Genomic DNA, 12,495 nt, shown 5'->3' on the forward strand with positions numbered 1-12,495 from the left:
TTGCTTGAGACTTAAACCAAATGACGTATACCTGTTAAGTTTTTAGGGGTAGATGTAGCTCTGATGTCATCAATGTAACTTCACAGCTAAAATATAACTGATACAATTGGTTAATTTAAGATTATTTAATGATGACTGTATAAATATTATAAAATTGATAAAGCCACTCCGCCCATCTACTGTTAACTGTCAAAAACAATTACAGTTGTACCTCTACTTACGAAATTCATTGGTTCCAGAACTTTTTTCGTAACTTGAAAAATGTATAAGTAGCGGTGTACTTTATGTTAATTCTGTAATTCGTGCCACGGTCCTCACACAACTACCATTTAAACCTGTTAAAATTGGTGAATGTGTCCCAATTTAGTATGAAAGATTTGACGAAACACACACAATTAGAAGGAAATTATTTATGAATATCTTAAAATAAATAACGGATGTGAAAATGCACCCTGCACCGCTGAAATAGTTTTCTCCGGAGCCGTTATTATGCGAGACGTAATACCCGCGTTTTTCCGCCAGGTGGCGGCAAGAGCCCGATCTACCAGCCGTCCACTTTCTACTACCGTGTGTTTTACTTGTACGTGTACCCTATGTGTGCGGGTGTGTGTGAAAATTTGTGCCGCGTTGCATTTGTACGGATTTTAATCGCTTAATAAGGGGAATTGCAATCATTAATAAGGGGAGCATTTAGCCAAGGTGAACAGAGATGAAAGAGAAAATCTTGAAACATGGACAGTGATTGTTGAGAGACAGCCAATTAAATTGAATGCTTTTATTGTCAGATGGAACGAGAGCAATAAAATGAGATCCCAATCGAGGGTATGGATGTTCTAAAGTGAGAATAAATGCATCCGCGACAATAAACAATAAATAAAGGATAAAAAATACATTTACTTTTTGGGGGATTTCGTAACTTGGATCTTTTTCATATCTCGAGTCACTAATTTGCATATAAAGAATTTCGTAACCTCAAAATTTCAGACCTGGAGGCATTCGTAAGTAGAGGTATAACTACTCACCAGATTTCCCACTGAGAGCATTGTGTTAAACTCCTCAGTCATGGGATAGTGTTCCAGGGCCATGAAGAGTGTATTCAAGACGATACATATGGTGATACCAAGATCGAGAAAAGGATCCATGACCATGACCTTCACCCATTCCTTCAATTTCAGCCACCAGTTGCAGCAGTCCCATATCAGGTACTTTTTGGCAAAAGTATACCAACAGGGGTGGCACTTTTGTCTTGACTCCTGCAGCTCTGCAAAGAAAGAGACCAAAACAAGATAGTATCAATTATTTTCTTCATTACAGTTTTGTGCTTCCATAATTACAAAAAACTTTTTCCATACTAACCATCCATGGCATCACTGAAAAAGCTGACGGAGCTCAGTCCTCTCTTTCTGCAAACAGGATGTTGCTCGGTCACTGTTGGGGATGGCTGAAGATGAAGCCTTTGAGCATTTTCACGTTCCCTCATGGGCTTCTTTAGGACAGATATTATACATTAGGATACAGGAGAATGTATGGATGTATACACATTACACACATACATGTATATACTCGCTGCCTTCGGGCAGAGGCGGGGGACACCGCAAATTGGTGGCCAGCTAATCGATCGCAGGGTACAAGGAGGCAAACAACCATTCAATCTCACACTCATACCTAGGGCCAATTTAGAGTGTCGAATTAGCCTACCAAGCATGTCTTTGGAATATGGGAGGAAACCAGAGTTACTGGAGAAAACCCACACAGCCCCAGGGAGGACATGCAAACTCCACACAGGTGGACCGTCCTGGATTTGAACCCAGGTCCTTCACTATGAGGCTGACGCGCTAACCACTCAACCGCTCAATTATTATTATTATTACTTTTTTTTTTCAAGTTCGTAAAAATGTGAAAATCTACGCTGAAACTCATAAGTGGAAGCCACTCTTGCTACTAGAACTCAGCACTGAAGAGAAAAAAAGGTAATTATACTAGGGGTAAGTCTACTTCACGATTTTTCGAATGTCGTGGCTAAGTCTCGTCTACACTACATTAACCGTGATATTCAGGGGATTAGACACTCACTGTGTCCTCCTTGATCTGCTCCATACTATAAGCTGGAAGAGAGCTCAAGTTGTGTGGCCCTACTGGAGTGACCCCATTGTGATCCAGGAAGAAGTTGAGCCGCCCATTTACTGTGAGACTGGGGGTGAAGACTTGGGAGCAGTGGCTCCTCACACTGCCCGTCCTCCTCTTCCAGTGCGTTGCAGTTGAACTGGTGCGGCTTCTGAAAGCATCCCCCTGGATGCTGTATTCATCATCCCCTAAGTCAGCGTCTGAGTTGTTGCGTACCCTAAATGAACTGAAAATGCTGATCTGGCTTCCTCGCCTAGTGCTGAGTGGATGAGAGGAGAGTGTTGCCAGAAGGGGGTGGGCTGGCATGGGAGACAAAGGAGGCTATGGAGACAGATATAGCATGGTCTTATCAAGGATCATCTTAATAATATTTTGTTTTCAAGTAAGGTACCTTTAGCTCATCTAGTGGGTCAAGCTTGTCTTCAGCTTCCTCTGCCGTTTCCTCCGATAAAGTCCTACGTGATCTTCTCTTTGTGCTGTATCTTCTCATGCTTCCTAACTTTGCACAGAATGGAGACAACTCCCGGGACAAGATGGAGTCAGAATCCTGTGCTTGTCTTTTTGCCGCCATCTTCACACAGAGAGTAGCAATGTTAAACTGTCAGTACAACATGCAAATCGATCCTGACATTTAGGTCCATACATACTCTTTGCTCCCGACGAAGATGTTCCATGGCCATTTGAAACTCTCTCTCCTTCTGCCAGGCCTCAGCAATTGTTGCCTGATTCTGTTCCTCATAAGCCATGGCAACAACGGCCAAAATTAGATTGACCAGGTAGAAAGACCCCAGGAAGATAACCAATACAAAGAACACCATGTACGTCTTTCCAGCTGACCGCAGAGTCTTGGAGATGCAAAGACAAGACACAAATACTGTATATTAGGAACAAATGATGGAATGGAATTCCTATTATTATTATTTTTTAAATTAAGTAATAAAAATATTTTGCGCCTCTGCTTATAAATAATGAATCTACCAAACTTATCAAACAAGACCGGTGTGCTCTCTATTTGGCGAGATCATATTGGAGACTTTTATGTAACCGTTCAGTTTAATGTCTCATCCAATTACCATACAGTTGTGGTCAAAAGTTTACATATCTTTGTGAAGAACATAATGTCTTGAGTTTCCAGTTATTTCTACAACTCTGATTTTTCTCTGATAGCGTTTGGAACAGATACTTCTTTGTCACAAAAAAAACATACATGAAGTTTGGTTCTTTTATGACTTTATTATGGGTTTGCAGATTTGATCACTTTTTTCTGTTCACCTATAATAAAGTCATGAAAGAACTAAATATCATGAATGTTTTTTTGTGACAAAGAAGTATCTGTTCCAATCACTCTATCAGAGAAGAATCAGAGTTGTAGAAATAACTGGAAACTCAAGAGAGCCATGACATTATGTTCTTCCCAAGTGTATGTAAACTTTTGACCACAACTGTAAGCCAGTCTTTGTAAAGGGAACTCTTTGTTAACTGTAGGACATATAATATTGGAAACATCTACAACTTAATGCATGAAAACAAAGCATTAGATCTGAAGAGTTCAATAATAAATCAACAATAGCGAAGTATAATATACTATCAAGTTAGTACACAAGCACAACACATTCATTCATTCATAATCAATATCGCACATTCTCGTCAGGGTTGCAGGGTTTCTACATCCTAAATCAGTTGCTAGTCCGCCATAGTGTTAGGTTTATGTGCTTTTTGTGTTTTGTGTACTGTTAAGTTATGTGCTTTGGGTGTTTTGTGTTGATTTAGTGTTGGGTCTTTCCCTATGTAATTTGTCCTGATTGTCCGATGGTTTGCCTCTTTGAATTCCCTGTTCTTGTATGCACTTAGTCTAAGTCTCGTTAATTAAAACCTCCCTATTTCCATGTGAATGGGTCTATCCCCTGTTTTGACGATGGCATGCCCGCATGACGTGACAGAAAGACGCAACCAACTTATCGATTCAGTGAGAAACGCCCCCCTGCGGTGGCGAATCCCAAACCAATTCCAGTCCCTCCGGTGGAGAGGACTGCGCCATTTCGAGACGATTCGCCAGTAAGGAATGCATCGCTTCAGCTCCCTCCATCAGCGAGTGCCGTGCCGTTTATGGCCCCTCAGTTGGCGAGGACTTCACCACTCAAAGTCCTTTCGGCGGTAAGCTTCAGCTCTCCTTAGCAGAAAATACTGAACTTTCTGGCCCCTCCAATGCCAAGGACTACGTCGCTTCGACTCTCTGTGGGAGCGAGAATTGCATCGCTTCAGTTCCCCTTGGGGGCAACGACCGTGCTGCTTCTAGCCTCTCCCCTGGCGAAACTACCGCTCCTTTCCCTTCCGGCTTCGAGGATGGCGTTGCTTCTGAACCCGCTGAGTCGTTTAAAATGATACGTAGTGGAATCATGTCTTAAAGACCCCTTCCGTCATCCCTCTCTCTGGTCTCGTCTGATTTTGCTTTTGGGACGTCTGGGATCCGTCATTTATTTGGGAGGTACTGTTAGGGTTACCGGATTTAGTCGCATACACGCCTTTTTTATCGGCCAAAACGATGATGACTGAATCAAGGGTACGGTTTATATGCGCATAAAAAGAAGATATGCACGAAACTGCAAGATAACAATGACGAACTCCATAACACCATAACGCAAGACAATGCGGCCGACACGGTAATTTTTTTAAAAATAGAGAAAAGATAAACAGATAAAACGCCAAACAAAATAAATTTTGATGTCGATGAATGTAATCAAAAAAAATGTTTCTTGCATAAAATGTATGTATACCTAGGGATAAATTTATATATATATATATATACAATGTAATTTCCCGAATACGGGATGAATAAAGTTATCCAATCCAATCCAATTGATGTGTTCGTAGCTTTTACCATCTCAGCACATCCCAATAGTTGTTAACGCTGATCGAATGTCTTGCGGATGATTGTTAAAATATCAGCTTTGATACCTATATGATGTGTATCCCATGCTATTATTTCACCCAGAGACTTGGTGATCACTATACCGCTACGGACACAGTTTCCTTTTGCAAGGAAATGATTGTTCACTTGTGATTAAGAAATAAAACTAAATTCTGCTTTGTTTTTTTTTCATTTTTTTTCTTTTTTGAAAGTTGCAGTAATATGAACCATCGAAAAGCACTCAACCCCTGGGCCGCCAGCACAACACATACAGTCATACCTCTAAATTTTCAGGTTACGAAACCTTTTGAGATGCAAACGAGTGCCTCAAGATACGAACAAAGATCCAAGTTACGAAAATGTTGATACATTTCCTATACCCGTTATTTTGTGGATGCACTGCTTCTTGCTTGACCGCTGCCCTACACTCTACTGGGCCCTGATTGGCTGTCTCACAACAACCCTCCATGTTTCCTTGACTGCCTGTCTGCTTAAACTTATGCGTGGACGAAGCTGTGGCCTAGTTTCTTTGATCGACTCACAGTCGACAACAACTCTTCATGCCAGCACAACATGGATACAGTCAGTCATACCTCTACAATTTTAGGTTAGGAAACCTTTTGAGATGCAAACGAGTACCTCAAGATACGAAAAAAGATGGAAAAAAAATCCAATGTTCTACTACTGTTGTCTTCAGCTCCAGATAACTGAGGAACTGTGCAGATAAGCTTGGAAGAGTGACTCTGCATATTCTCTACCTCGGTCCCAGTCTGCAGATGTTCCCCATCTTGTGGATGACTTCCTGTGTGAGGTTCCAGTTTTATCCAACTTTACAACCTTTTTCTCGAGTCTGCATCCATTTTTGCTACCACAACCAATGTGGCGCCGTTCAAGTGGCAGCTGGTGGTGGTAGCTCCATCCACTTTTGTGTTTTTGCTGCTTTTCTGTCTTAATGATTTGATTTGGTGATTCTTAATGATCCCATTTACTTTGCGTTGCTTTGTACTATGTGCATTTGCCTTGATGTTCTATTCCCTTTGCGACTGTACTGTCTAACTTGTAACTATGTGCAACTATGCCTTTCCTGTATCTGCATTCTCACCCTCTTGCAGCTGTTACAATGAAATTTCCCAAATACGGGATGAATAAAGTTATCCAATCCAATCCATTCCAAGTTACGTTAACGTCAACACATTTCCTATATCCGTTATTTTATGTTTACATTTTTGTGGTAGCACTGCTTCTTGCTTGACCACTTCCTTACACTCCATGTTTCTTTGACCGCCCGTCTGCTTAAACTTATGGGTAAAAGAAGCTGTGGCCGAGTGCCTTTGACGGACTCGCAGTCGACAACAACTCTTCATGTTTCAAGATAACATCGTCCGGGGGGCGTCCACATCAGCCCGTGAACAGACGAGGGAGAGGTTGGTCCGCCGGGCGTCCGCGCCGGCCGTTGACGAGGCGTGGCCGGTCTGGCGGGCGTCCGCGCCGGGCTGAAACGAGACGAAGCAGTGGTCGGTCCGGCGGGCGTCCGCGCCAGGCCGGTGGCGAGGCGTGGGAGTGCCTGGTCTAGCGGATGTCCGCGCCGGCCAGAAACGAGAAAGGCAGTGGTCGGTCCGGCGGGCGTCCGCGCCGACCGGTGACGAGGCGTGGCAGGTCTGGCGCACGTCCGCGCCGAGCAGGAACGAGCCTCGGAGGGCCGCCAACTCCCTCGTCCCGGAGTGCCAAAGCATTGCCACTCTCGCTGTCGCCGGCCCCATTCTCCAGGGGCGCCGGCGCATTGCCGCTTTAGCCGTCGCCGGCCCGTCATCAAGGGGTGCCGGAGCATTGCCGCCGCTTCTGGGCGGGCAGGCGCTAGGCAGAACGGTGCTTGGCAGAACGGTGCTTGGCAGAACGGTGCTTGGCAGAACGGTGCTTGGCAGAACGGTGCTTGGCAGAACGGTGCTTGGCAGAACGGTGCTTGGCAGAACGGTGCTTGGCAGAACGGTGCTTGGCAGAACGGTGCTTGGCAGAATGGTGCTTGGCAGAACGGTGCTTGGCAGAAGGGTGCTTGGCAGAACGGTGCTTGGCAGAACGGTGCTTGGCAGAACGGTGCTTGGCAGAACGGTGCTTGGCAGAACGGTGCTTGGCAGAAAAGTGCTTGGCAGAACGGTGCTTGGCAGAACGGTGCTTGGCAGAACGGTGCTTGGCAGAACGGTGCTTGGCAGAACAGTGCTTGGCAGAACGGTGCTAGGCAAAACGGTGCTAGGCAGAACGTTGCTAGGAAGGCCGGCCGGCACGGAAGCCTAGTTCGTGGCTTCGGCACGGGTGCGACTGGCGGCCCCAGTGATAACGGGAGTACTTTGCGTGGCCTCGGCACAGGAACTTGGGGTGCTTGGAACGGCGAGGTCGGCCGAGTAGCTTGGACGGGCGAGGTCGGCCGAGTAGCTTGGACGGGCGAGGTCGGCCGAGGAGCGTGGACGGGCGAGGTCGGCCGAAGAGCTTGGACGGGCGAGGTCGGCCGAAGAGCTTGGACGGGCGAGGTCGGCCGAGGAGCTTGGACAGGCGAGGTCGGGTGAGGTGCTTGGATGGGCAAGGTCGGCCGAGGAGCTTGGACGGGCGAGGTCGGCCGAGGAGCTTGGACGGGCGAAGAGCTTGGACCGGCGAGGAACTTGGTCAGGGGTTTGAGTGTCCAGGCCCTCCTTCCCCTTCGCTCTACGGCGTGGCGCTCGCTGCCTCCTCCGCGAGGATGCCACAGCACACCCGCCACCTCGTGGTGACCCATTGTAGATGGCCAAACAAGGTAAAAACTCTTGCTGCTGTGCCTCCCCATCCAGACAAGACGGCCAGCGGTCGAAGCTCCTCCCACGCAGTGGCCCACTGTAGGCGGCCCGGCGACCATGCAGATGCTGGTCGGGGTAATCCAGGTTGGAATAATCGGAAAAAAGTCATCCTCCTCCGGTGGAGCGTATCGGGCCCGAATTGGTAAAAAAAATCCCCGTCTGAGTCAGAAACTCTGGCAAAGAAATCAATCTTCTCACCGTTGTCCTCATCTTCACAATAATCAGGGTCCCTCCATTGTGAAAAAGATCCGCTGGTTCTTGACATCAAATAACATGGGTGATTTACTGTGGTTGTCGGCACCTGGGAATAATGACTTAACTGTTCAGGCAGCACAGTGCAATGGGCTGAGCGGTGGGAGGGCATAGGAGTGAATGGAGGATCAGAATTTCCTCTTAGCCGAGATTCCTGTGCTGCGAATACGTGCCTGAGGTGCCTCCCCCACGGCGTGTCCATATTGAACTCTTCTTATTAATTCCATGTGATCGGGTGGCTTGAAGGAGGATGGCTGGCGTCGATGAGCGTGTTGGCGTGAGCGTGGGTGGCGTCCCGCTGGGTCCATTTGGTCGGATCGATCTCTTGCGCTACGTTGTGCAACTGGGGGAAACGTCACCCATGTGCGGTGACGCCGGAGGGAAGGAGGCCGGCCGTTCGTTCTCATTTGTAAGCTTTGTTTAATAACTCAACAAAAACTTATAACACAACAGGGGCTTGAATCAACCAAATCTAACTGAAAGGAAACATGATTTCCCACGAAGCGCCGAAGGTTACGTCTCGGCGTGGCGTGGTGGAAGTGACGTCAGCAAGTGACGTCCGCATGATCCGAAGAGTCGATCCGCCCCCGACTAACACAAACCATGGTCCTTAAATAACTCAGGAAACAATAATCAAGTACACAGCTGAACTGAAAATGCCATCAAGCCAGGAGGGGCAAACGAGCCACTCCTGACACCTGGAGTCCGGAGACAGGGAGTGGGCCAATGAACTCAATCAGTTCTTTAACAGATTCAGTCCTGCCCCCAAATCCCTGACCCCCCAGATCAGAGGCAACTCTCCCCCCTCGTTCTCCTCCTCTTCCTCCCCCTCTTCCACCGGTCTCTGCATCACTGTCGATCAGGTGATAAAACAGCTAAAGAAGATCGAGCCAAGGAAGGCGACCGGTCCAGACGGCCTCAGCTCTAGACTACTAAGAGAGTGTGCGGATCAGCTTGGCAAAGTGAGTCTGCATATTTTCAGCCTCAGTCTGCAGAAGGTCCCCACCTTGTGGAAAACTTCCTGCGTAGTCCCAGTTCCAAAGACTGCAAACCCCATGGAGCCAAACCACTACCACAACCCCCTGATGAATGCAGAGCTGGACCCTCTGCAGTTCGCCAATCGTCCAGGCATTGGTGGAGAAGATGCTACCACCTACCTGATTCACAGGTTTCTTTCACACCTGGAGAACACGGGAAGCACGGTGAGAATGATGTTTTTTGACCTCTCCAGTGCGTTCAACACTATTCAGCCGGTCCTACTGAGACTGTAGGTCTGATGTGGTAGCTTGCAGCACGGGGGCCCCACAAGGCACAGTTCCTTTCCCCACTCCTCTTCTTCCTCTACAAATCAGACTTAATATAATAGACAAACATAATACAGACACCTGCCACCTCCAGAAGTTCACTGATGACACCGCTATTGTTGGACGAGTGACGGACGGGAATGACCTGCAATATAGGGGAGTCATCACAGCCTTTGTTGACTGGTGTAGGCAAAACCACCTCTACATCAACACCAGTAAGACAAAGGAAATGGTCATCGACTTTCGGAGGACTCCTCAACAGACCACTCAGGTGAACATCCAGGGTAAAGACATTGAAATCGTGGAGAATTTGAAGTACCTGGGTGTTAACCTCAACAATAAACATAGATGCCCTGTACAAAAGGGGCCAGAGCCGCCTCTACCTATTGAGGAGTCTACGGTCCTTTGGAGTGTGCAGGACACTGCTGAGGAATTTCTACGACACTGTGGTGGCATCTACAGTGTTTTATGCAGTGGTCTGTTGGGGATGTGGGAGCACGGAGAGGGACAGGAAAAGGCTGAATAAGCTGATCAGGAGGGCCAGTTCTGTTCTGGGTTGTCCTTTGGACTCTGTGGAGGAAGTGGGAGAGCGGAGGATGCTGACCAGGTTGATGTCCATCATGGACAGCACCTCCCACCCCCTGCGTGAGTCTGTGGAGTCTCTTCGAAGCTCTTTCAGCAATAGACTGCTGCACCCTCTTTGCAGGAAGGAGCGCTTCCGCAGATCCATCTCCCATCAGCTGTCAAGCTCTTTAACAAAAAAATGGCTGTGTTAGGAACTACCGTATGCATGCATGTATGTGTATGTGTATGTATATGTATATGTATATGTATATGTATATATATATATATATATATATATATATATATATATATATATATATATATATATATATATGTATATGTATATATATGTATGTATATATATATGTATATATATATATATATATATATATATATATATATATATATATATATATATATACATACATATATATATATATATATATATATATATATATATATATATATATATATATATATATATATATATATATATATATATATATATATATATATATATATATGTGTGTGTGTATGTACATATGTATGTGTATGTATATACAATGTTCCCTCGCATATCGCAGTTAATGTGGACCGGACCCCCCCCGCATTAGCTGCGTATCCGTGAAGTCAAAAATGCTTAACGAAACGTATAACACGTGCACAAAACCACCACCAGGCTAATATGCTGTTCATTCAGGTGTTTTATTCCACATTAGAATGCAGAAAACAATAAAAAACTACAAATGTAATAAATGTAAACTTTTATTCAGAAAACTCAGAAATTCAAAAACATCATAGCAGTCCGGATGGATCTTCCGCAGTTCTTTGGCGCGTAAGAAACATTGTTATGGGGAGTTGTGAACGTTGTTTTTTTTGGTTGGTGAAGATGCGCCTGTAAACAGCCATGACTTCATCTATGCGATTGCTGAACTCGACTGCCCTCACCATGTTATCGTCCATTTCTTTGGCCTTTCTTTGGAGGTCTTTAGCAGTATTGAAGAGGTCCTGCAAATTATGCAAAGTAAGGCCACTTTCGTCAGCTTCGTCACCCTCGTCATCGGCAGCAGACTCGCCGACTTGGTCATTTCCTGTAGGTCCTCCTTTGTCAGTGAGTCTGAGTCACAATCGATGAGATTTGTAATCTCATCGACTGTCATATCTCAGAAGCCTTCGGTCTGCACCAACCGAGCCAGCCTGACAGCCTTATCAACGGCAGAGTGCTGGATTTCGTTGGGAGTGAAGCCCTCATAGTCTTCAGTAATTTTCTGTGGCAACAATTTCCTCCAGCTGGAGATAAGTGTCTGTTCTTTCATTCCCTTTAGGGCATTCTAAATGTTGGTTAGACACGTGGCTATGTTGTAGTCCTTCCAATAGGACTTCATGCTGAAGGTCTCGTCGGGCTCTTCAATGGAGGAGACGAGACCCTCCATTGTCGCCTTGGTGTAGAGGTCTTTGAAGGCCCTGATAACCCCCTGATCCATGGGCTGGGTGAGGGAAGTGGTGTTGGGGGGAAGGAACTCCACCTGCACCCCTTCATGGTGCAAATTAGCTGCATGTCCTCCTGCACAGTCCATAAGTAGAACCACTTTGAAGGGCACTCTCTTTTCGGCCAGGTAAAGTTTTGCCTGCGGTACGAAGGAGTTGAAGAACCAGTCATGTGTGAGGGCCTTGGTGATCCATACTTTTTTGTTGGACATCCAGTAGACTGGCAGCAAGACCCTGTTCTTGTTCTTCAATGCGCGAGGATGCTGTGACCTGTAGATCAGGCCGGGCCTCAGTATGAATCCTGCTGCATTGCCACACAAGAGCAGAGTCACCCGATCCTTGTGGGCTTTGAAACATGTCTTCTGGAGTTTGTCCTTGAAAAGAAAGGTTCGGGACGGCATCCTCTTCCAGTCGAGTCCAGTTTCATCCATGTTGAAGACTTGCTCCGGGACATAGCCGTTTTCTTCCATCATTCCCGGAAACACATCCTCACCATAACGCCTCGCTGCTGCTCCGTCTGCAGAGGCTGCATCTCCATGCAACGACACATTCCTTAGTCTGACTCGCCGCTTAAACCTCTCAAGCCAGCCCTTGCTGGCAGTGAAAGCCGTACGTGGTCGTGGGTTAGTCTGGCTTGAGGCACCGGGCAGAGGATCACCTTCGTCGTCGTCTTTTTCCTCGTCTAGAACGTTGACGTCGTCGTCACCACCCTCATGAACCATGGCATCAAACAAAGATTTAGCCTTACTACGGATTAAGTTTCTGTCCAGGCTGATTTGCTTCGCCCTACAATCACGGATCCAAATAACCAGTGCATTTTCCATTCGCACCATGACCTCATTCTGGGTGTTCACAACCCATTTGGCATCTTCCGTGAAAGATGTTGCAGCAGTTTTGTGGATGTTCTTCTCCTCCTTTTTATGTACCGCACATTGAGGCCACATTGTCGAGCTACGCTAGCGTAGCTATTTCCTGCTCTCAACCTGCCCAATAAACTCACTTACCGCATCTTATCAAGGGATGACAAACTAGA

The 12,495-nt window shown here is 46.3% G+C and overlaps 1 protein-coding gene across 1 annotated transcript in view; it reads right to left on the bottom strand.

Moving 5' to 3' along the window:
- Window positions 1-12,495, bottom strand: part of LOC144201179 (sodium channel protein type 5 subunit alpha-like) — a 59,089-nt gene that overhangs the window by 29,230 nt on the left and 17,364 nt on the right. The window contains exons 10-14 of the mRNA XM_077723609.1: window positions 2,772-2,969; window positions 2,516-2,695; window positions 2,074-2,445; window positions 1,357-1,486; window positions 1,023-1,261 (exon numbers count right to left, since the gene is read on the bottom strand). Coding sequence (XP_077579735.1) covers window positions 1,023-1,261; window positions 1,357-1,486; window positions 2,074-2,445; window positions 2,516-2,695; window positions 2,772-2,969 — 1,119 coding nt within the window. The remainder of the gene's footprint in view (window positions 1-1,022; window positions 1,262-1,356; window positions 1,487-2,073; window positions 2,446-2,515; window positions 2,696-2,771; window positions 2,970-12,495) is intronic.

The sequence above is a fragment of the Stigmatopora nigra genome, chromosome 9 (genome assembly GCF_051989575.1).
Source record: "Stigmatopora nigra isolate UIUO_SnigA chromosome 9, RoL_Snig_1.1, whole genome shotgun sequence".
In the NCBI taxonomy this organism is placed as follows: domain Eukaryota; kingdom Metazoa; phylum Chordata; class Actinopteri; order Syngnathiformes; family Syngnathidae; genus Stigmatopora; species Stigmatopora nigra.